The 25,000-nt window shown below is 34.4% G+C and overlaps 2 protein-coding genes across 4 annotated transcripts in view; one reads left to right on the top strand and one right to left on the bottom strand.

Annotated features, from left to right (window-relative positions):
* The window catches only part of LOC121371843 (MORC family CW-type zinc finger protein 3-like), a 29,611-nt gene extending 12,981 nt beyond the window's left edge, over positions 1-16,630 (bottom strand). For both annotated transcript variants that reach the window (XM_041498043.1, XM_041498044.1), the window contains exons 1-9: positions 16,462-16,630; positions 10,981-11,053; positions 10,195-10,327; positions 9,262-9,485; positions 7,480-7,630; positions 5,722-5,860; positions 4,200-4,328; positions 3,450-3,578; positions 499-596 (exon numbers count right to left, since the gene is read on the bottom strand). In XM_041498043.1, coding sequence (XP_041353977.1) covers positions 499-596; positions 3,450-3,578; positions 4,200-4,328; positions 5,722-5,860; positions 7,480-7,630; positions 9,262-9,485; positions 10,195-10,327; positions 10,981-11,053; positions 16,462-16,494 — 1,109 coding nt within the window. In that variant the 5' untranslated portion in view covers positions 16,495-16,630. The remainder of the gene's footprint in view (positions 1-498; positions 597-3,449; positions 3,579-4,199; positions 4,329-5,721; positions 5,861-7,479; positions 7,631-9,261; positions 9,486-10,194; positions 10,328-10,980; positions 11,054-16,461) is intronic.
* Positions 16,631-16,751: 121 nt separating this feature from the next.
* The window catches only part of LOC121371844 (SET domain-containing protein 4-like), a 29,486-nt gene continuing 21,237 nt past the window's right edge, over positions 16,752-25,000 (top strand). Inside the window, exon 1 of one of the 2 annotated variants that reach the window (XM_041498046.1) lies at positions 16,752-16,959. In XM_041498046.1, the coding sequence (XP_041353980.1) occupies positions 16,899-16,959 (61 nt within the window). In that variant the 5' untranslated portion in view covers positions 16,752-16,898. Of the gene's footprint in view, positions 17,071-25,000 lie in introns of both variants that reach the window. The other variant, XM_041498045.1, reaches the window with a different exon arrangement.

The following is a 25,000-nucleotide window of genomic DNA, read 5'->3' as shown; positions in this document are numbered from 1 at the left end:
ATCGGTCATTCACGAGTAAAATACTGAGAGAGAAGATGAAACATTACTTGTACAAGTATATATCGGTCATTCACGAGTAAAATACTGAGAGAGAAGATGAAACATTACTTGTACAAGTATATATCGGTCATTCACGAGTAAAATACTGAGAGAGAAGATGAAACATTACTTGTACAAGTATATATCGGTCATTCACGAGTAAAATACTGAGAGAGAAGATGAAACATTACTTGTACAAGTATATATCGACCATTCACGAGTAAAATACTGAGAGAGAAGATGAAACATTACTTGTACAAGTATATATACAAGTATATATCGACCATTCACGAGTAAAATACTGAGAGAGAAGATGAAACATTACTTGTACAAGTATATATACAAGTATATATCGACCATTCACGAGTAAAATACTGAGAGAGAAGATGAAACATTACTTGTACAAGTATATATCGACCATTCACGGGGAAAATACTGAGAGAGAAGATGAAACATTACTTGTATCGATCATCTTTGTTGAACTCCTGTTTGTTGTGTATCGGCTGCAGGAAGTCCACCTGGACCACGCCAACCACACCAAGGCCAAGGTCATTTGGCTGCAGGTAGAAACACAAGTCGGTTTTAGTTCATAAATACACAATTACATTATGCATTTCACAAAAAACTAAACTTTTAAAAACACAAGTTTTCAATACATTAATCATAATTTGGGATTTAAACACTTTTGTTGATATTTTCATGACGTTTGTGGTATAATATTAGGGTTGGGTACCGCGAAAAAAAACGTACCACCGTATACTGCGGTTTTTTGTAATGTACCACGGTATACCATGGTATACCACATTAGTAATGACATCATACTAATCACTGCGAATCAGTGATACAATAATTGCTCAACATACAATGTCATCTATGTGCCTTTGAACTTAGGGGCCAAACAAATATGACATACTACAATGAAATACCTACCAGTAGAGATTTTGACTGATTCAGTTTACACTCTATTTCCCTCTAAAGTTGAGTAACCATTAAGCAGGACTAAACATCTCATTTAAAGAATAGCTAATATTTATAGGTAGAACATAGTTGTAGAGCCTTGTTGTATTTTAAGACCTTATAATGTAAATGAAATAAGCATAACAGATGAATATATTCTGTAGTTCAGTTGAACTGGAAAAAGAATGAAAATGACAAAGTTTAAACGAATGTATTCTATTATCACCATTTTAATTATACCAGTAGCTATTAACTACCAGTACCTTTTATATAGCTACTTTTATTTCAGTTGATGACCCAGGCAAACAGGTCCCTTTATGTTTTCAATTTGCTACAATGTATTATTGTTCAAGTTAAATCGTTTTAACATCAATTTAGTTTCAAGAATAAACAAACTCCATAAACCTATGAATGTTTGAATAAATCATGTAACTGTCAATTCCAGTCATTATTATCTGGATTACCGTACTGAATTTAATTCATGTTCTTGTTTAGAAATATTAGTGCATTAGTGATTAATATGTGAAATATTTGTTATTGCGAACTCAAATATTATCAATGTAATGGTATTTAACATAGGATCATTGTGATATTAGAGCGGGAATCTTTGTCTGCCCGGTGGTAGGCAGAAACTCTGTGTATTCGTTATCTCTGACTGAGAGAGCGGATGTAACTGTCCAAATGTTCATCTAGCTCTAGAATAGTAGGCCTTCTTAGGCTAACCACTTATGATGGAATGAGTTACTTGAGAACAGGTCCAAGCAAACCATCACTGCCTACGGAGTAACAATCGGACATTTGGGACATACGTTTTAAGCTAAGTTTACTAGCACACGTCATTATATGTTATTGGTCGCAAAACACTGGCGTGTGACTGTCTTTCAGACTTTCACAACTAGAAAAAAGCTCTTTCAGTTTCATAAATTCATTGCAACGTGATCTGAGACTTTTGTATGTTTCTCTGCCAGGGGCGGATAGATGTATCATGCCGGTGCTAATATTATATCAGTAGACATAGCATCAATAAATTATAATTCCCCCACTGAATATGTTTAAAATTAAATCTGTAAACTTTGATTTTTTTTTACTAATAATGATTGTATATATGTGAGAAACAATATGTAATCCTCATCAACGCACTCACTTCAGTAAAATGAACTCAACCACGTGACCTAGATTTTACAACATTATTTGATACAAAACGCTAGAAACGTGACAAATAAAAGGTACACCTTGTTGTAGCTAGTAATAAAACATTCAGTGTCAACAATGCAACATGTCTTGAACAGTATTTCATATTATTTGATCGCATTTTGTAGCTTTACGAAAAGCAGTTCACTATTGAATAGTAGACTGGTCACTCTGACATGCAAATGGCGCTTATGCATACCGCGAGGCATGTCTGTCGAACAAAATTGGTTGAAAGCATGTTTGGTAACTAAAAATCAACATTAAAAAATTTTCTCCATTTTTTTCGCCAAATCAAAAATTCTATTGCCAATTTTTATTATTCGTAATTTGTAATTTTGACAAACAACAGGGCGATATCCAATGTCCAATATCGCACGTGTGTTGCGAACAACAAACTCGTCATCTACCATGTTTTGGCAACGTTTTGAGATTCTAGATACTTTGGGAAATTCCATAATCTTTTTCAAAGATTTGTTAATGGAACACAAACAATCATTAACATTGGATGTTTTTTAAACATTTTCTCGAAATTATGTATTTTGTTTCATGACACTGATAATTTATTTCTTGGAAATTTCCGTAAAGTTATCATCCACGGAAAGTCCCGAAGTATACCGGTACAGTAAACAACGTACCGGTATGTACCACGACAAAAAAAAATACCGGTATACCGGTAATACTGCACACCTCTATATAATATATATATATATATAATTTATAAAGTGCTATTCTCGTTTTATGATTTTTAATCTCAGTCCGAGTTTTGAATTTTAATGATTGTAAAGGTTTTACTGGTAGAACTCAGTATGTTTACTAAGCAGTGCTTCTAGCCAGTGCACCACGACTGATATATCAACAGCCGTGGTATGTGCTATCCTGTCTTTGAGATGGAGCGTATAAAAGATCCCTTGCTATCAGTACTAATGGAAAATGTAGCGGGTTTTCTCTCTAAGACTATATATGTCAAAATTACCAAATGTTTGACATCCAATAGCCGATGATTAATATATCAATGTGCTCTAGTGATGTTGTTAAACAAAACCAACTTCTCCTTTTTTACTATATACGAGCATATAAGCTAATTTTTCTTATTCCTCCTGCAATAATATTATTAGCAGCAGGTTATAAAAGCAATAAAGAAACTTGCATTTGTTAGTCAATTCACAAAACCACATACTTGGACAGTAAATAAGATTGTTAGATAAAGCTTATCCAGTTTACATGAAAGTCAGACACAAGGAAATATTAAAAGTTTCTCTAACCTGTTTCTGGTAACCGACTTTCTCATACGCTTTGATCAGTCTGTTCCGATGATACAGCATCAATCCATAGTCGTCAGAGTTGGCCTTCTTGTTACACGCAAAGCCAAACACAATCTTTATAGGTCTGGCCTAACTGTGGTTAAGAAAACTAATAAAACCTTCCACAAGAAGCTTAGTAGTTTTACTAACATCAACGAACTACAGAATTTTAAAATATCCTAATAGTCAGACAGTTAAACAACCATGCCTGTCCCAGAGTCACTGACGGAGAATGTGAAATGCAGTGGAATTTTCTTTAGAAATACAAAGATTATAACTTGAATTACAAAAATATGATATCCCAACAATTTTGTGAAGTCACTACTAACTAAAAAACAAGTTTCAAGTGTAATAAGGATACAGGCCAAGTGGGTCTGTAGACATCAATCTCAGTGTGAGACAGACTTTTAGAAATCAGATAACTGTGTAGAGTGACTATAGACTAGAAAACAGTGAGATCTAAGCGTAAATAAGGATACAAGCCAAGTGGGTCTGTAGACATCAATCTCAGTGTTAGACTTTTAGAAATCAGATAACTGTGTAGAGTGACTATAGACTAGAAAACAGTGAGATCTAAGCGTAAATAAGGATACAAGCCAAGTGGGTCTGTAGACATCAATCTCAGTGTGAGACAGACTTTTAGAAATCAGATAACTGTGTAGAGTGACTATAGACTAGAAAGCAGTGAGATCTAAGCGTAAATAAGGATACAAGCCAAGTGGGTCTGTAGACATCAATCTCAGTGTGAGACAGACTTTTAGAAATCAGCTTCGTCTTCACCTTCTGACCTCGCAACACAATCTTCATGCGTGGCTTCAAGAACAAAATACTGCAATACTCCTGCAATAATCCACAACCCCATTTATTACATAGCTGGACTTGCAGAATAAAACAATGAATCTTACAATTTAAACAATTTAACAAATAGATAATGTAACAATATGAAATTGCAAAACTAATTGTTGAAATCCCTTACTGTCCTATTCTGCTGTTCAATAGTTGTTCAAAACTGGAAAAGAAAATAAATTCACCAGAACAATTGAATCCATCACTGACAAGTTTACTCTGTATGAATAACTGATGACAAGAACAATGCAGACATTTCTACCTAGAACTTTTGATTTCCGAAAATCATTCATGGTATCAGCTACTACTCCAGTATTGCTTGTCATGATTAAATGAGTAATGCATGTCCTACTAATCTGCAATGATCGCCTATACTCTGGGCTGTATTCCCTAATAGGTCGATACACGCTAGTCTATACACTGGGTCTCATGGATTCCTGATGTCATTATGATTAAATAAGTACTAACCCACAATGATCGCCTATACTCTGGGCTGTATTCCCTAATAGGTCGATACACGCTAGTCTATACACTGGGTCTCATGGATTCCTGATGTCATTATGATTAAATAAGTACTAACCCGCAGTGATCGCCTATACTCTGGGCTGTATTCCCTAATAGGTCGATACACGCTAGTCTATACACTGGGTCTCATGGATTCCTGATGTCATTATGATTAAATAAGTACTAACCCGCAGTGATCGCCTATACTCTGGGCTGTATTCCCTAATAGGTCGATACACGCTAGTCTATACACTGGGTCTCATGGATTCCTGATGTCATTATGATTAAATAAGTACTAACCCACAGTGATCGCCTATACTCGGGGCTGTATTCCCGAATAGGTCGATACACGCTTGACAAGTCTATACACTGGGTCTCATGGATTCCTGATGTCATTATGATTAAATAAGTACTAACCCACAGTGATCTCCTATACTCGGGGCTGTATTCCCTAATAGGTCGATACACACTCGTCAAGTCTATACACTGGGTCTCATGGATTCCTGATGTCATTATGATTAAATAAGTACTAACCCACAGTGATCTCCTATACTCGGGGCTGTATTCCCTAATAGGTCGATACACACTCGTCAAGTCTATACACTGGGTCTCGGGATTCCTGATGTCATTATGATTAAATAAGTACTAACCCACAGTGATCGCCTATACTCGGGGCTGTATTCCCAAATAGGTCGATACACGCTTGACAAGTCTATACACTGGGTCTCATGGATTCCTGATGTCATTATGATTAAATAAGTACTAACCCACAGTGATCGCCTATACTCGGGGCTGTATTCCCTAATAGGTCGATACACACTCGTCAAGTCTATACACTGGGTCTCGGGATTCCTGATGTCATTATGATTAAATAAGTACTAACCCGCAGTGATCTCCTATACTCGGGGCTGTATTCCCTAATAGGTCGATACACACTCGTCAAGTCTATACACTGGGTCTCGGGATTCCTGATGTCATTAGGTGAACTAAGAAAGTCAAGCTCCATCTGGCCATCTTTTGTTCTGAAAACAAAAACAAGAAAATAGAATTAATTATTTTACATTATCTCTACTACAACCCAGTTCTGATAATAAACAGAAAAAATATATAATCAACAAGCATTATGAGAGTAATGCTAACGCAATATACACATGACCCCTACCGAACCCAATTTTTTTTCGTATCTCCTACATTTAAGGGACATACCTTTGTGAAAGTGGGTAAATCACCATGAAAGATAAAACTTGATCAGTAACAGTACATGATAAAGAAATATAAAAAATTTCATCTCAATATTTTCAAGCACTGCAAAAGAAAAATCTGCAAAACTAATTTTTAAATCTTCTAAGTTCAATGGCCATAAATCCGGCAAAAATGGGTAATTTGCAATGAAAGTCAAACTTTATCTGTGACAGTACATTATAAAGCTATACAGAAAATTTCAGATCAATATCTCAAGACCTACTGGGAAAAAAGTTTGGAAAACACATTTTCACATGTTAGTTCAAGGGCCATAACTCCATCAAAAATGGGAAAATCTCCATGAAAGTCAAAACTTTATCTGTAACAGCACATGATAAAGCTATACACACAAAATGTCAGCTCAACATCTGCAAAAACTATATGTGGGACAGACGGACTGACAGAAGGACAGAGACGAAACCTATAGTCCCCTCCGGTTGAACTGGTAGGGGACTAATAAGTTTTAGATTATTTCTGCTATATAACACATTGATACTCCATCAACAACAGCATCAATAATAAATTAACAAAGTTGCAATGTGTTATGGGTATTGTTTTGTATTTGAAAAGAACTCTATTTCTGCCCAATAAGCTATCTAAATGTTTGAACCACCAGTACCAGAGTGTCAAAATATGTCAAACAATGCTGAACTAAGAAAACCGTGTACATGCACTTTTTTTTTTTTAGGTGGCGAAAAAAACTGTGTTGTTACAAGCTTATTCAGTGTAACAAATGACTCTTAAGAAATAAATGCCTTACACTTCCTGTTATATTTCTTAAAAGCCATTTGTTACACTGAATCAGCTTGTAACAAAACAGTTTCTTTCATCTTTTCTGAGTTCATAGACGATTTGTACTTCTTGTGGAAGAACTGAATTACAAACATTAAGAATACTAATAAAAAGAAAACTCACAAAGATTGTACTGACAAAGGGATACATATACGGTACATAGGTCTTAAAGGCACAGGCCCTAGTTTTAACCCAGAAAAATGGACACTAAGTTAATCTACAAACCTGTAACTCTTTTGGATAAAGTTACAATAGAGTGAAAAATAGACTAGAACTCAAATCAACCGCTACTTCTCAGACGCACCTGCTTTTTTAAAAATCTAAAAAATGCTTTTTTTGGTATTAGAAACACCATGATGACCAGAAACACTTCAGTTGTACGGAAATGGATTATCTAAACAATAAAATATAAGTATTGTTTGATTTGAGTGATCATAAGCAGCTCTAATAGTGAACACTATGCTGTAGTGTTTAAAAACTAGGGTTTGTCCCTTTAAAAGAAATATTTGATAAAAAAAAAAATTGTGATCACTTGACTTCATGACATGGTACTTCTACAACAAAAAGAGGGTGTGAATGAAGGTGATGAAGAAGACATGACTCTCACCTCTTCAAATTATAGAGGACAATTTTGGTTCCAGTTCGGAGTCTCTCGAGCCCGTTGAGTTCGTGCATGAGCTGCGCCTCCGTGTTAAATATGGAGAACCTCAGGATTGCCAGCAGGTTGTTGCGGGCCTCTGGAGTGCGAACTATCTCCTGTACCTTTGTTAAGGAGAAAACTACTGTTGTTCAACAATATTTATTACTATTAACACTTCTTGGGATTTAATAAATATAAATATAAATATAAATATAAATATATATATATATATATATATATATAGTCTGCGTAGCAAACATTAAAACAACCACTCCTGTCACTAATGTTTACAGAAACAGCAACAAATAATGGTTCAGACTTTTTGTAAGTTCAAAACAACAAACACTTCCTGTTATAGCTTGTTTCAGAAAAAATTTGATTTTGCAAATGAGATAAATATAAATGGTGTTCCATGCTCCTTAGTTTGGATAACACAAAATGACAATATAAAAAAAAGCTGATGTCTAAAATTTTGATCATTATTCAACAAAAGTTGTCTGTTAACTGTGTAAATTAGCACAAATAGTGTTTGTTAGACATACTAGACAATCAATGATAATTTTGAAACAGACTATAGCCAAAAATAGGCCATACTTTTTACATCTGTGCAGCCATATTGGACTGTGTCACTCGGAGGGAAATTCAAAGTATGCTTGGATGTTTACGTTAACAGATCAAATAAAACATTTATTTCATTTATGGATTCATAAATTACAATAAGGTATGTATTGAAGCTTCTATGTAAACTTATGTAAGTTGATATACTAGGTTGATCATTACAGCATTGACAGACGTGTGACAGGTGATACAAAAACATGTTGATCGAGGCTGGCAAAAGTATACTTTTAGTGCATTAATTCAGAGGGGTTTTTTCAATCAAATTGCTACATATATTCACAATCAAGATGTGTTGGTTTTAACCATTGTTTTATGAATTAAATTAACGTTGTTTGTTTGTTAACAAAGATACCCCAACACTTGCTTTAAGACATAATGTAATGCCATTAACATGTGCAGACTTTTGTGCCGCGCAGACTAAGGTGACATGAGTGTACTCAGGCATGCGTTCTACTGACTGAGCTAGCTCCCACCCCAAACCATAATGAGGTCAGATATTGGAAATGGGGTTAATTTTTATTTTGGAATGAATTAAAGATTAAAAAAAGGACTTTGCAAATTACAATACAACAAAATTCTCCAAATGGCAATTTAGAAATCTATAAAAATTAAATTAGAGAAAAAGAGCTACATTTGCATTAAAAAATATTCTAATAAGTTAGGGAAATTAGGGCTACATTTGAGATGCATTTCAATACATATCTGGATCCACTTACTTCAAAAGGAAGTAAATGATTTCACCTGGTGACAGTTAGTTTGTTTTGTTTAACAACACCACTAGAACACATTGATTTATTAATCATCGGCTTTTGGATATCAAACATTTGGTAATTCGGACATATAGTCATAGAGAGGAAACCTGCTACATTTTTTTCATCAGTAGCAAGGCATCTTTTATATACACCATCCCAGACAGGAAAGCACATACTACAGTACTGGCTGGGACAAGAAATAGCCCAATGATCCCAGCAAGGGGGATCTGTCCCAAACCAAACGTGCATCAAGCAAGTGCTTTACCACTGGGCTACATCCTACCCATCACCTGATGACAGATAAAAAGACGTTGTATTTTATCAAATACAACAAAATCAGTGTACATAATATTTATAGTAAGAAATAAACAAAGGATATTTGTTGATATCGTCCACGAAACGATTGGAACCAGAACTGTCTCAGAGTTGATACGTTTTAGGTATGTCTGTGACAACATGCCAACACTCATGGTGCGAACATGTCTCGTAAACACAACAGCATCCTGTGCAAGTCGCATAGACCCACTCTTGAATCCATTTCCGTAGTGACCTATTGGCTTATGAGGACTCTTTTCAAACACTTCCTTTTCACAAAAGCCAAAACTGTAAAGAAAAAAGGCAAAACTTTGACATCTGAAAATAAAGCCTTATAATTATATAAATGGGTTTTTTAAAAGGTGGTCTAAAAATAAAATGAGGAAATGAAGTTACAAAACAACTAGACAATACAGGGCTCACCCTGGATCAAAAATACCTGTAGCCAAAATATTAGCCAAATGGGATTTTTTATTAAGCCTTATTGAAAATGCTTTAACCAATATTGTTTTATGCAGTAGTGTAATAAAAGCTAAAAATTCTAGACCACATGAAGACCTAGCAAACAGGAACTCATTAACATTTACAGAGCTAGATATGTGATGTTCATGAAAGGTTTTGAAGAAAATGAGATACGTAGCCATGTGGGATAAAGTTTTACACGTATGTCAAGAAAACTGTAATGGTTGTAATATGTTTGGTAATGGACTAATAACAGAGAATTTATAATATGGAGAATACCAGTAATAACAAATCTTTCCCACATAGTTATTAATAATATTATGTATAATTTTGTTTTTTGGGGTTTTTTAAAGAAAAAAGACAACTAATCAATCTATAGAATAGATTATATTTTGTTTGTTTACTGTTCAAATAACGTTGTTTCTTTTCTTAAACTGGTAGTTTTTGTTTCAATGTTTGACTAACACATTGCTCAAACTCTATATTGCTGTATACCGCACATCTCTATAAATTAATGTTCCGCATATTCACAAACCTCAACATCTTGAGCAACTTGTCACCATCCAGTCCATTGCCATTGTCTGCGAATGTGAGACAGTCTTTGCCATTCAATACAACTTTATCAATCCACAGCTCCGAGGCATTCACATCAGGATCATAGGCATTGTCTGCAAAAACAGTACAACTTAAACTTACACTAGTTAGTGCAAATCTACCAAACATTTCAAAGCTTTCATGTGTGACTTATAAAATAAATTTCTAACAGTGTAACAATACAAGGAATATTTTGTTCAGTACTGTAAGGTTGTGATTCATTAGATGCAATTCAGACCTCGTTGTGAAAGAAATTGAGAGGACTGCTTAATTTGTATTTCCCATACTTAGATTATGAGGAGACATTACCATATTAAATCCTTTCGTAGTACTTATTATTTATTACAAATTTAAATGCAAGGGGAAATAAAAATTACTGTTCTCGACTTAATCTCTCCCTAGTGATAGTGATAGCTCCTGTTAAAATCTAAATGGCAAAGTCTGCAATTTTAGAGATCACTATACAATTATAAAACAGGGTGCAAATTTTTTAAACTTTAAAGGTTCTGAGTTTCTGCAAATCCCAGATTTTAGGACAGAAGCATAAGATTATGAGATGAAATCACAAAGTATCTAGATATTGTATCATGCCGCCAAAGATATCTTAAAAATAAATCCCCATATTCAATGCCTGTAAAAAAAATTGAATTGTTCAGTATTTATTGGTAATAAAAACTTTGAAATAAAATGTTCATTTGCATTCTGATATGTTACTGAAAATACTTACCAATAAGCTCTGCAATGGCACTAAATGGCCAGGTATGACTGGTAGAGTTGGCATGCAAAAAGGCTGGACTCACCTGGAAAGGAAATGCATCATAAATACACCTGTAGAAGTACATAACTGATTATTTCTGTATAGATAATAGAGAATACTTCATTAAATACCATTTAACTTACAAGTTGTTTCAAATTGTAATTTACAAGTGATATACAGTAGGCAGGGTTTCTGCCAGAGGGTAAAATGGGTATGGTGCCATATCCAAAAATATTTGCAGATTTTTTTTTAAAGTTAATCTTTTGACAAAATTAATTTCTCTTATCATTACAATATGATTTTCTTAGCCCTAACTCTAAATTTAACCCATTTTCTTTCTGGGGGAGGCCTCCTATACCCTCTTGTTGACTTTGGTTGCATTCAATTCCATACCGTCATACCCAAAAATTTCTTTCTAGCAGAAACACTGGTAGGGTACATTTGTAAGATAAATAGCAATGCAGGGGTTAACTTAAAGGGACACACCCTAGTTACGGCTATTTGTTAACCATTACGGTGTTGTTTTTCGCTATTAAACCCCATTTTTCACAAATAAAATTGCACTTTACTTACATTTTATTATTTAGAATACACATTTCCATTCACCTGAAGTGCTTTTTGGTAATCCTGATGTTTGTAAAACCACGAAATGTATTTTTTTCTTTTTTTCACAAGACGTTCTGTCGAGAAAAAAACGTTAAGCAAGCGAGGTCCAATCTATTTTTAGAGGGGATATTTCCATTTCAATGTCACAGACGTTGGTATATTACGTGACCGTTATCATTTTGGTTCGGTTTGTTTTCTCGTACACGGTTCGCGAAATCAACATCCGATTTGTTGTTGTTCATTTGTGAGATTTTTCTTCACAGTTCGTGAACATTTTCAGTAACAATAAAGTTGAGACAAGTAAGTGTCTCAATACAAAACGTTACAAACCCTTAAAACCAATAATTTTGCTAAGTCTTACGATATCTGGAGAGGGGATACAACCAGGACAGAACAGTTGGAACATGTTCAGGAGAGGTGAAACGAACGCACCACAAGTCTGTGAAATTTGTCATGACGTAAGCATTGTTGTGCTTCGAGCGACATCTACCAGTGACATCAGAACTTTCAAAATTATTTCAAGCAATTGGGACATGGGGATTCCCATGGTATTTATCGATATAAAACCTGCTTTTTCACTCCATTTCATAAAAACGTGATCTAAGTGTGTTACAGGTTTGTAGATTAACCAAATTATAATTTATTTTCGCTGGATGGAACTAGGGTGTGCGGCTTTAAGCTGAAGCCTATAAAATATTAGCAATTAGGGAAAAAAATCATAAAATATGTCACCAAATTCAAGTTTCATTTAGCAAAACAACAAAAATGGTGGTACTGTTAAAAACCAGACAATTTTTCAAATTAGTTTTTTGGCAAATTAGTAATGAAATATATTTGCCAAGTTCAACTTTAATTCGCATGTAACAGCTTAAAGGAGAGGACAATTAAGGCATTTGGCCTGGTATGCATATTCAACAATATATAATACACATTATTGCTTAATATCAACAAGTATAACCGTATAGTTAATTAATAAAACGGTTAAATGTGAAGGCTATTATATATAACGGGGCAGCCATTTTGTACCATCCCAGTGAATACACCCTCTGGCGAGCTGGTGGTTACGTAATACCTAACGTGTCACGTCACGAATTAGTCGTCGATCTGAAGAAACAAAACATACCTGATTTTTGCGAATGCATCGCAATGTTCTGTAATAATAGTCATCCCAGTAAGCCAACAACAATTATATATATTATTTTTCAATCCAAAATAAACTACAATTGTCAAAGTGTTGAAATAACTGTATTATGGTTTACATAAATTAATCCATGTACTGAAATAATAATCGGAGTGTTTTCTTGGTTAATTGGTCTTTTCTTTCCGTGGCCTGAACCTGTGGTTCCTGATTGGCAGGTGTACATTTAGACGGTCCCCAGACATTGTGTCTAGACACACTAAAAAGATGTGCCTCTTTTATTAAGATCACAGGGTATTGTGTGGTAACCGCAAGGATACCCCTCCAATCGCAATGGGCATTATCAGCCGCCTGCTTTATTACTGTAAGTAATTCTGTACAACCCTTGATTAAGTAGACTTTCCCATCTAAAATCACAAAACTTACCAATTGTTGTCCCAAAGAAAAGAAAAATATCACTTGGGTATCGTGAGTGGTCATTTTTGCTCGAACGTACCCTACCAATAGGCCTAATAATATGCATTTTTTTTTCTTTGGATTTTTAAAAAAATAAAAATACTATAACTCCAATTCATTCTATTGATGCAAATTGAAATATATTTAGTTAAATAGTTTATTATACTATCAAGTCATTTATGTTGCTTTATAAATATGCTTAATGAAACGAAGCGCCTTGTCGTAAATTAATGCGTTTGTTTACACTTAAGAGGAGATGGACGGAGCTGACGTCGCTTCGCCCCAAGCTATACTACCGGTCATCACAAAAACGAAACAAAATGGCTGCCCCTAGTTAGCAGGAATAATCATGTTTTTTTATTAACTCTAAAATTACACGTTTTTCATTTGTTAAAGTGTCAGTAGGTGTTGGTGGTCCGGGTATGCATCTTTCCAACACATAAGGCTCTTGTTTGATTTGACCCTACTTTTAAACCCTGGTAATGTAGATTTTCTTTCTTACATATTCTCAAAAACCTGGATTAAAATAAATTAAAACAAGTTTTTTTAACTAAAACTTATTTAGAGCACTTGCAGTTTACAATTAACTCATGAATGCATCACAGAGCAGTTAGTTTCAGGTTAACATGTACATCACACAGCAGTTAGTTTCAGGTTAACTTGTACATCACAGAGCAGTTAGTTTCAGGTTAACTTGTACATCACACAGCAGTTAGTTTCAGGTTAACTTGTACATCACAGAGCAGTTAGTTTCAGGTTAACTTGTACATCACAGAGTAGTTAGTTTCAGGTTAACTTGTACATCACAGAGCAGTTAGTTTCAGGTTAACTTATACATCACAAAGAAATCAATTTCAACTGTTGGACAGGGAACACTGTGCTCAGTATCGCGCCATGATTCACTACAAATCTTTCAGATTGCTACATAATTTTAAATCATTAAACAGTAGTTGCTACTCAATTTCTACTAGAAATATTGCTCATCAAGATTTTCAAAAAACAAGTTGTTCTTTGTTGGATGTTATGGCTGTTGCAACCATGTCATCACACAAGAACAGCCAGTCATATGTCTTTAAATTAATAAACATATGTATGAAATTGCCATGTGATATCATAAATGGATGTACAGTGTTTCTGTCAGAAAGAAATTTGTGGGTATGATGCTATGGAATTGAATTCAACCAGTCGACAGGGGGTATGGGGACCTTCCCAAGAAAGAAAATGGGTTAAGTTTAGGGTTAGGGTTAAGAAAATCATACAGTATTGATATGAGTAATTAATTTTGTCAAAAGGTCAACTTAAAAAAAAAATCTGCCAAAACATTTGGGTATGGGCGCCATACTTGTTTTACCCTCTGGTAGAAACCCTGATGTATAAAAAATTAATATTATTTGTTATTGGTGTGTTATCTAATCCCAATGTATTTTACAAAAACACTTTCAGCTGTTTCAGCATTCTGCCAAAACATTTGGGTATGGCGCCATACTTGTTTTACCCTCTGGTAGAAACCCTGATATTATTTGTTATTGGTGTGTTATCTAATCCCAATGTATTTTACAGAAACACTTTCAGCTGTTTCAGCATTCTTCTAAAGAGGGCTAACCCTAACCTAACCCAATGCTGGAATGGTTACAGTTGACGACAGTCACTTCTCGCACCCTTGTCTTGGCTTCATACACAATAAATATAGCATATTTTACCGTAATTTCACTTGAAATCCATATTTTGTAAAATGAAAAATTTTTGAAGCACAAGATTTTCTTCAAACACATTCATGATTCAGGTGCATTTTTAATGTTCAAAAAAAAAAATCATTAGCAATTTTGCATTGGAATTTGCCCAGCATTCTTAAAATGGAGAGGCGGGACGCAGCCCAGTGGTAAAGTGTTTACTTGTTGTGCGGTCAATCTAGGATCGATCCCTGTTGGTGGACCCATTGAGCTATTTCTCTTTCCAGCCAATGCTCCACAACTGATATAACAAAAGTTGTGGTATGTACTAATCTGTCTGTGTGATTGTCCGAGATCCCTTGCTGCTAATCAAAAAGAGTAGCCCATGAAGTGGCGACAGCAGGTTTCCTCTATCAATGTCTGTGTGGTCCTTAACATATGTCTGACTCCATATAACCGTAAATAACATGTGTTGAGTACGTTGTTAAAATAAAAATGGAAACGTCATGTACCCAGTTTATGGTTTTTGTAAGGAGATTCAAAGTGATGTCATTGGAATACTGATGTTCAAATTCACAATGAGCTATATTATTACAATGGATTGCCACATTAAAATAACAACTGGTCTACTAACCGTGACCAGTGTTTGAGATTAAATTTTTTCGCCAGTATCCCAGTTGGATACTAACATACTACTGGGTTCTTTAAGTCTGGTATTCAAAATTAAATTCTGGTATCCCCGGGATATCGGGATACCGTTAATCTTGAACACTGACCGTGACCCCAGTCATATTTCTATAACAAACAGACAATGTTGTTTACAGGTCAGTATTTTATTTTTTTAAAGTTTTAAAAGAAATAAAAAATACCTTTTGTCAAATATATCATATAAATTTAATAAAATTACCCTTTGATATTTTTTATTTATTGTGTACGAAGCCAAAACAAGGGTCCAAAAAGTGACTATCATCAACCTTAGAAGCCTTGCACATATTTTTTGTTACCCAAGAAAATAATTACATAATAAAATGTATTAATGTGTTTATCTAGACAATTATTATTTTAAGATATAAATAATTTCTTTATTAAAGTCTTATTTGTAACACTAACAGCAAAATTTGGGGTTTAATTTCCTCCATAAAAATGTTTTACCACATAGTAATTATCCAAATGTTGCCTACATCAAACTACATCAACATTATGATTATGAACATAACAATTTACAAAAACTAAAATAAACAATATTTATTATAAGAAATTATGATTTTAATGAGTTATGATGTCACACAAAACAAATAAATAAAAATATAATTAATAACAAAAGACAGAGAAAAAGAAAAAGAAAGCAGTTAAAAATTTTTTAATCTAGAACGAATCGGCTTCAGGCAGATAGAATGCGAAATCGGGTTCAATTCGGGCGAATTCGTTGTGGCTTCGTCTCGAAAATAGTAACTGCCATTGAATTTTATTTAATTCGTTGCATGTAAAACTGTTAAAATGGGAAACTAAAATGATTTGAAACCGATCGACATTGTGAACTAAGCCCTAAGTCTGCCCGTGCATTATATAAACAATACTCACTTTACTCCTGGAAATTCCCCCTTCCGCTGCCATCTTTGTGGTGTCACGTATCTTGAGAGGTCACGCACTCGAAGGGGGAAGCATCGTTTACTCTGTTAATTCAGTTCTTATTTTCAAATACCCTACAAACATATAACGGTGAAACTAAGAGGATTTAACTAATTAACCACGTCATTTGCGTGTGATTACTTATCTCTTTAATGTAAATAATGTTTACTTCATCGTTATCTGGGAGCTGCACCCCCTTCGTTTCACGCGTTGGATTTCCCCATTTGACGTTGAGAGGGCGCTACCATCTGGAAAAAGATAATTTGATTCGCAGGTTGTGACTCGCAAACTGTGAGTCGCAGCTAGGCTGTGTGATTCGCAAACTGTTATTGTGCTTGTGTCGATTCGTGCGCCAGACATCGGCTCGTTCTGTTATATGATACGCTTCGATGAAACGAGGCCGGACGTGGAGGAATCGAAAACGTAACATTCGCGACAAAGTCGATGAGTGTACGCCTTTAAATCTTTTTGCACAAAACTATACTCGACTTAAACAGTGGATGAAAATAAAATCTAATGGTTTACTTGAGGCGTGTTATTTGGAACCACGTGACTTTCCAAGTAAGTCACAATTTCGATGCTAAGCTTAGGCAGCTGCCATTCAATTTAACGGCAGATAAAAGCATGTTAAAGGTCACATTTGAAACTAGGCCCACAAAACAAATTAAAATCAGTTTATTTTAAAATTAATAAAATAAAGTCAGACTCAGATAGCTGCATTTGTTTATTTGAATGACACTCGGACATATAAGCGATAATAAGGGAACTATTTGGAGGGTGGTTCAAGGACAGACCCATTTGTTTATTTAATAATAATAATAATAACTTTATTTAATGAGGGTGACAGGTTTAGCACAAGCTAATCTTCCACTTGGCCCTCAACAATACATTGAAATATTGGAAAAGAAAATACATATATACTAAGTACTATACTATTATAATAATACATACATATTGACTAGAGAAATCTTACATTTAACAGACATCTGTTAGTTGTGTAATATTGACACTAAAGTCTCAAAACATAATTATTATATAGAATAAAAACTAATCAGCCAAATAAACATCCATGAGATATTGTTTCAGGCTGGATTTAAAGTTCGCAACTGACTTCTGGTGTCTAATATCAAGGGGTATTGTATTCCATATCTGAACACCTGAGTAACTGAAGGATTTTTTATATAGTTCAGTATGAGGCCTTGGTAGCTGAAGTTTGTTTTTGTTAGAGGATCTTAGGTTATAATTACAGGTTTCAGATATTGGGGTAAGGAGAGATGTAATGTATTCTGGGGAGAAGCCATTTAGTGCTTTATATACCATTATGCCGATGTGGTATTTTATTCTGTCAGGGAAAGGTCAAATATTTAGTTCCCTGAACATGTCTTTAGATGGAGTTATTAATGGTTTGTTTAAAATTATTCTCATTGCACGTTTTTGCATTTTTAGAATTTGAACCACTTGTTCCTTAGCACAGTGTTCCCAAACAGTAGCAGCAAAGTCGAGAATTGGAACAACGTATGCATTATAGAAAACTGTTTTGGCAGCTTGATTTAAGTATATATTAAGTCTCCTGAGAAGTGAGATAGTCGAGGCCAATTTTGAAATCACTTTTCTAATGTGTACTGTCCAGGTCAGTGACTTATCTATATATAAACACCAAGTACTTTTTGCGATTTTACTGCATTAAGTTTTTCATTGTTTAGTGTAATTTGTATTGAGTGCTGCCTGGCTATTTTGTATGTTGTACTTACTAACATACAAGTTGTTTTCTGAAGATTAAGAGCCATATTGTTATTTGTGCACCACTTTTGAATGCCCAATAAATCCACCTGCAAATTTAACTCTAGTTCTCACAGGTTACTACCATATGTGTGCATGGTTGCATCATCGGCATACATGTCAATAGAGCAGTGTTTGGCATACAAGGGCATATCATTTATGTAGATAATAAATAGTAGTGGACCGAGAATTGAGCCTTGGGGGACACCGGTCAGTACTTGCTGTGATGAGGATTGTAAGTTCCCAACTTTGACAATCTGCTGACGATTTTGTAGATAGGAAGTAAACCATTTGAGACTGATCAGAAAAATTTAGAAGCTTCAGTTTATAAAGAAGTATAGAATGATCTACAAGATCAAAGGCTTTCTTTAAATCTAGGAAAATGGTTCTTACCATGTTATCATTATCGATAGACAAGATCCACTGATCAATTAGGTGTACCAATGCAGTCTGGCATGAGTGTTTCTCACGGAAACCAGACTGAGCATCATGTAGGAGGTTATATTTAGTCAAGTATTTATATAGATGATTTGAGATATGCCTCTCAACTATTTTTGTTATAGTTGGTAAAATCGAGATATGTCTGTAATTCTCTGCTTTGTCTTTATCACCCCCTTTATATATTGGAGTGACTCTAGCAATTTTTAATGCACATGGGAAGGTTCCATCAGCAATACTTAAGTTGATTATGTGTACGATGAGTGGAGCTAGTGTGTGATTACTAAGCTTTAATATTCCAGGCCCAATGCCGTCTAAACCGGTTGCCTTTGATGAGTCTAATTTTGTTATATATAATTTACCACATCGTGTAGACAGATATGTGGTATTCTAAATGGCATGTTATTTACTATTTTGTTTCTAAGATAATCCTGAAGTATAGTGTGATTTTCGGGAGTAAAAGGTTTTGTGTCAATAGTCTGTGAGATGTTAATGAAATGCTCATTTAAAGTTTGTAGAATGTCACTTGCATTAGTAACCAAACTGTCATTTATTTTTAACTCTGAAGGCATAGGTAACCCTGATCATTTTCCAGATAATGTTTTGAAATGATTCCATATAAGAAACTTGAAGGTTTGTTATTCTGAACAGCATCTTGAAATAAATCTTTCTTAGCCTCAGCTATGAAATTTAATGTTTTATTGCGCCACAGCTTGTAGCTGGTCCAGTCTTTTATTTTATGAAAATGATCACATTGCACTTGAGTATTTTATCTTATCACCGTACCATTTTGGTTGTTCAAATCGTCTAACTCGTTTTATTTTCAAAGGTGCATGTTTATTCAGAATATTAATTATTGTGTTGTGCCAAAGTAATAAGGCCATATTAACATCATTACATGAAAAAATATTGTTTATATTGGAATTGTTAATGTCTAAAAGAAAGTCTTCAGAACAAAATGTTTTAAAACACCTATATACAGTTTTATGAGTGTTATTTATCATATTTTTATCAGAATTGTTTGTATATTGATTAAGACTAACTGTGACAGGATAATGATCGCTAATAGCAAAACATGGGGTACGTACTTGAGTAATCATACTAGTGTTTGTACAATAAATGTGATCTATGATAGTCGAAGAATTTTCGGTTATTCTGGTAGGCTTATCCACTATTTGAGTCAAGTCATATGACTTCACTAAATTGCTCCACTTGGTATTAGAGCAACTATTTATGAAATCGATATTAAAGTCTCCCATAACAATTATATCAAGGTTTTCATTTAAAGCCTTTTCCAGCTGAGTGTCAATCATATCTATCCACGACACATGTGAGTTAGGTGGTCTGTACACAAAACATAACAAGATGTTTTTAGCATGTTGTAAATTAATTTGTAGCCATATAGTTTCTGTAGTCAAGTCTTCGATATCATTTCGTCTTTTATAGGATAAGGAGTTTCTAATATATACAGCCAGTCCTACACCCTGTTTGTCCCTTCTGTCTTTTCGTTCCAAGTTGCATTGATCAATATTAATTATAGTATCCGGGATTTCCTGGCTTAGAAAGGTTTCACACAATCCTAATATATGTAAAGAAGGGTTTTCACCCATTGTCAATGAGATTTCATCTAGTTTTGGCAGTATATGTTGAATGTTCCAACTGGCAATATTGATACTTTTTGTGGGGAAATTAAACTTGCTTTTACTTACTGAAAATTTTGGGCTCTTTGTTTTCAATGAAGTGATATTTGTATCAGATCTAAATGTTGGGCTCTGTTTTCAGTGAAGTGATATTTGTATCAGATCTAAATGTTGGGCTCTGTTTTCAGTGAAGTGATATTTGTATCAGATCTAAATGTTGGGCTCTGTTTTCAGTGAAGTGATATTTGTATCAGATCTAAATTTTGGGCTCTGTTTTCAGTGAAGTGATATTTGTATCAGATCTAAATGTTGGGCTCTGTTTTCAGTGAAGTGATATTTGTATCAGATCTAAATTTTGGGCTCTGTTTTCAGTGAAGTGATATTTGTATCAGATCTAAATGTTGGGCTCTGTTTTCAATGAAGTGATATTTGTATCAGATCTAAATGTTGGGCTCTCTGTTTTCAGATGAAAGTGATATTTGTATCAGATCTAAATGTTGGGCTCTGTTTTCAGTGAAGTGATATTTGAAGTGTTGGGCTCTGTTTTCAGTGAAGTATTTGTATCAGATCTAAATGTTGGAGTGATTATCATTAACTGACTGTGAGGCATCTCCCAACTTTGGGATTTTAGGGTTAAGATATGGCTTATTTTTAGAACTGTCTTGTGCAGCTTTATTAGCAATATTTATGATTAAGTCAATTAGGCAGTGATTATCATTAACTGACTGTGAGGCATCTCCCAACTTTGGGATTTTAGGGTTAAGATATGGCTTATTTTTAGAACTGTCTTGTGCAGCTTTATTAGCAATATTTATGATTAAGTCAATTAGGCAGTGATTATCATTAACTGACTGTGAGGCATCTCCCAACTTTGGGATTTTAGGGTTAAGATATGGCTTATTTTTAGAACTGTCTTGTGCAGCTTTATTAGCAATATTTATGATTAAGTCAATTAGGCAGTGATTATCATTAACTGACTGTGAGGCATCTCCCAACTTTGGGATTTTAGGGTTAAGATATGGCTTATTTTTAGAACTGTCTTGTGCAGCTTTATTAGCAATATTTATGATTAAGTCAATTAGGCAGTGATTATCATTAACTGACTGTGAGGCATCTCCCAACTTTGGGATTTTAGGGTTAAGATATGGCTTATTTTTAGAACTGTCTTGTGCAGCTTTATTAGCAATATTTATGATTAAGTCAATTAGGCAGTGATTATCATTAACTGACTGTGAGGCATCTCCCAACTTTGGGATTTTAGGGTTAAGATATGGCTTATTTTTAGAACTGTCTTGTGCAGCTTTATTAGCAATATTTATGATTAAGTCAATTAGGCAGTGATTATCATTAACTGACTGTGAGGCATCTCCCAACTTTGGGATTTTAGGGTTAAGATATGGCTTATTTTTAGAACTGTCTTGTGCAGCTTTATTAGCAATATTTATGATTAAGTCAATTAGGCAGTGATTATCATTAACTGACTGTGAGGCATCTCCCAACTTTGGGATTTTAGGGTTAAGATATGGCTTATTTTTAGAACTGTCTTGTGCAGCTTTATTAGCAATATTTATGATTAAGTCAATTAGGCAGTGATTATCATTAACTGACTGTGAGGCATCTCCCAACTTTGGGATTTTAGGGTTAAGATATGGCTTATTTTTAGAACTGTCTTGTGCAGCTTTATTAGCAATATTTATGATTAAGTCAATTAGGCAGTGATTATCATTAACTGACTGTGAGGCATCTCCCAACTTTGGGATTTTAGGGTTAAGATATGGCTTATTTTTAGAACTGTCTTGTGCAGCTTTATTAGCAATATTTATGATTAAGTCAATTAGGCAGTGATTATCATTAACTGACTGTGAGGCATCTCCCAACTTTGGGATTTTAGGGTTAAGATATGGCTTATTTTTAGAACTGTCTTGTGCAGCTTTATTAGCAATATTTATGATTAAGTCAATTAGGCAGTGATTATCATTAACTGACTGTGAGGCATCTCCCAACTTTGGGATTTTAGGGTTAAGATATGGCTTATTTTTAGAACTGTCTTGTGCAGCTTTATTAGCAATATTTATGATTAAGTCAATTAGGCAGTGATTATCATTAACTGACTGTGAGGCATCTCCCAACTTTGGGATTTTAGGGTTAAGATATGGCTTATTTTTAGAACTGTCTTGTGCAGCTTTATTAGCAATATTTATGATTAAGTCAATTAGGCAGTGATTATCATTAACTGACTGTGAGGCATCTCCCAACTTTGGGATTTTAGGGTTAAGATATGGCTTATTTTTAGAACTGTCTTGTGCAGCTTTATTAGCAATATTTATGATTAAGTCAATTAGGCAGTGATTATCATTAACTGACTGTGAGGCATCTCCCAACTTTGGGATTTTAGGGTTAAGATATGGCTTATTTTTAGAACTGTCTTGTGCAGCTTTATTAGCAATATTTATGATTAAGTCAATTAGGCAGTGATTATCATTAACTGACTGTGAGGCATCTCCCAACTTTGGGATTTTAGGGTTAAGATATGGCTTATTTTTAGAACTGTCTTGTGCAGCTTTATTAGCAATATTTATGATTAAGTCAATTAGGCAGTGATTATCATTAACTGACTGTGAGGCATCTCCCAACTTTGGGATTTTAGGGTTAAGATATGGCTTATTTTTAGAACTGTCTTGTGCAGCTTTATTAGCAATATTTATGATTAAGTCAATTAGGCAGTGATTATCATTAACTGACTGTGAGGCATCTCCCAACTTTGGGATTTTAGGGTTAAGATATGGCTTATTTTTAGAACTGTCTTGTGCAGCTTTATTAGCAATATTTATGATTAAGTCAATTAGGCAGTGATTATCATTAACTGACTGTGAGGCATCTCCCAACTTTGGGATTTTAGGGTTAAGATATGGCTTATTTTTAGAACTGTCTTGTGCAGCTTTATTAGCAATATTTATGATTAAGTCAATTAGGCAGTGATTATCATTAACTGACTGTGAGGCATCTCCCAACTTTGGGATTTTAGGGTTAAGATATGGCTTATTTTTAGAACTGTCTTGTGCAGCTTTATTAGCAATATTTATGATTAAGTCAATTAGGCAGTGATTATCATTAACTGACTGTGAGGCATCTCCCAACTTTGGGATTTTAGGGTTAAGATATGGCTTATTTTTAGAACTGTCTTGTGCAGCTTTATTAGCAATATTTATGATTAAGTCAATTAGGCAGTGATTATCATTAACTGACTGTGAGGCATCTCCCAACTTTGGGATTTTAGGGTTAAGATATGGCTTATTTTTAGAACTGTCTTGTGCAGCTTTATTAGCAATATTTATGATTAAGTCAATTAGGCAGTGATTATCATTAACTGACTGTGAGGCATCTCCCAACTTTGGGATTTTAGGGTTAAGATATGGCTTATTTTTAGAACTGTCTTGTGCAGCTTTATTAGCAATATTTATGATTAAGCAGCAGTTTATCATTAACTGACTGTGAGGCATCTCCCAACTTTGGGATTTTAGGGTTAAGATATGGCTTATTTTTAGAACTGTCTTGTGCAGCTTTATTAGATTATGATTAAGTCAATTAGGCAGTGATTATCATTAACTGACTGTGAGGCATCTCCCAACTTTGGGATTTTAGGGTTAAGATATGGCTTATTTTTAGAACTGTCTTGTGCAGCTTTATTAGCAATATTTATGATTAAGTCAATTAGGCAGTGATTATCATTAACTGACTGTGAGGCATCTCCCAACTTTGGGATTTTAGGGTTAAGATATGGCTTATTTTTAGAACTGTCTTGTGCAGCTTTATTAGCAATATTTATGATTAAGTCAATTAGGCAGTGATTATCATTAACTGACTGTGAGGCATCTCCCAACTTTGGGATTTTAGGGTTAAGATATGGCTTATTTTTAGAACTGTCTTGTGCAGCTTTATTAGCAATATTTATGATTAAGTCAATTAGGCAGTGATTATCATTAACTGACTGTGAGGCATCTCCCAACTTTGGGATTTTAGGGTTAAGATATGGCTTATTTTTAGAACTGTCTTGTGCAGCTTTATTAGCAATATTTATGATTAAGTCAATTAGGCAGTGATTATCATTAACTGACTGTGAGGCATCTCCCAACTTTGGGATTTTAGGGTTAAGATATGGCTTATTTTTAGAACTGTCTTGTGCAGCTTTATTAGCAATATTTATGATTAAGTCAATTAGGCAGTGATTATCATTAACTGACTGTGAGGCATCTCCCAACTTTGGGATTTTAGGGTTAAGATATGGCTTATTTTTAGAACTGTCTTGTGCAGCTTTATTAGCAATATTTATGATTAAGTCAATTAGGCAGTGATTATCATTAACTGACTGTGAGGCATCTCCCAACTTTGGGATTTTAGGGTTAAGATATGGCTTATTTTTAGAACTGTCTTGTGCAGCTTTATTAGCAATATTTATGATTAAGTCAATTAGGCAGTGATTATCATTAACTGACTGTGAGGCATCTCCCAACTTTGGGATTTTAGGGTTAAGATATGGCTTATTTTTAGAACTGTCTTGTGCAGCTTTATTAGCAATATTTATGATTAAGTCAATTAGGCAGTGATTATCATTAACTGACTGTGAGGCATCTCCC

Source organism: Gigantopelta aegis, chromosome 4, assembly GCF_016097555.1.
Source record: "Gigantopelta aegis isolate Gae_Host chromosome 4, Gae_host_genome, whole genome shotgun sequence".
Classification (NCBI taxonomy): Eukaryota; Metazoa; Mollusca; class Gastropoda; order Neomphalida; family Peltospiridae; genus Gigantopelta; species Gigantopelta aegis.
This window is presented reverse-complemented; position numbering and strand designations above follow the sequence as displayed.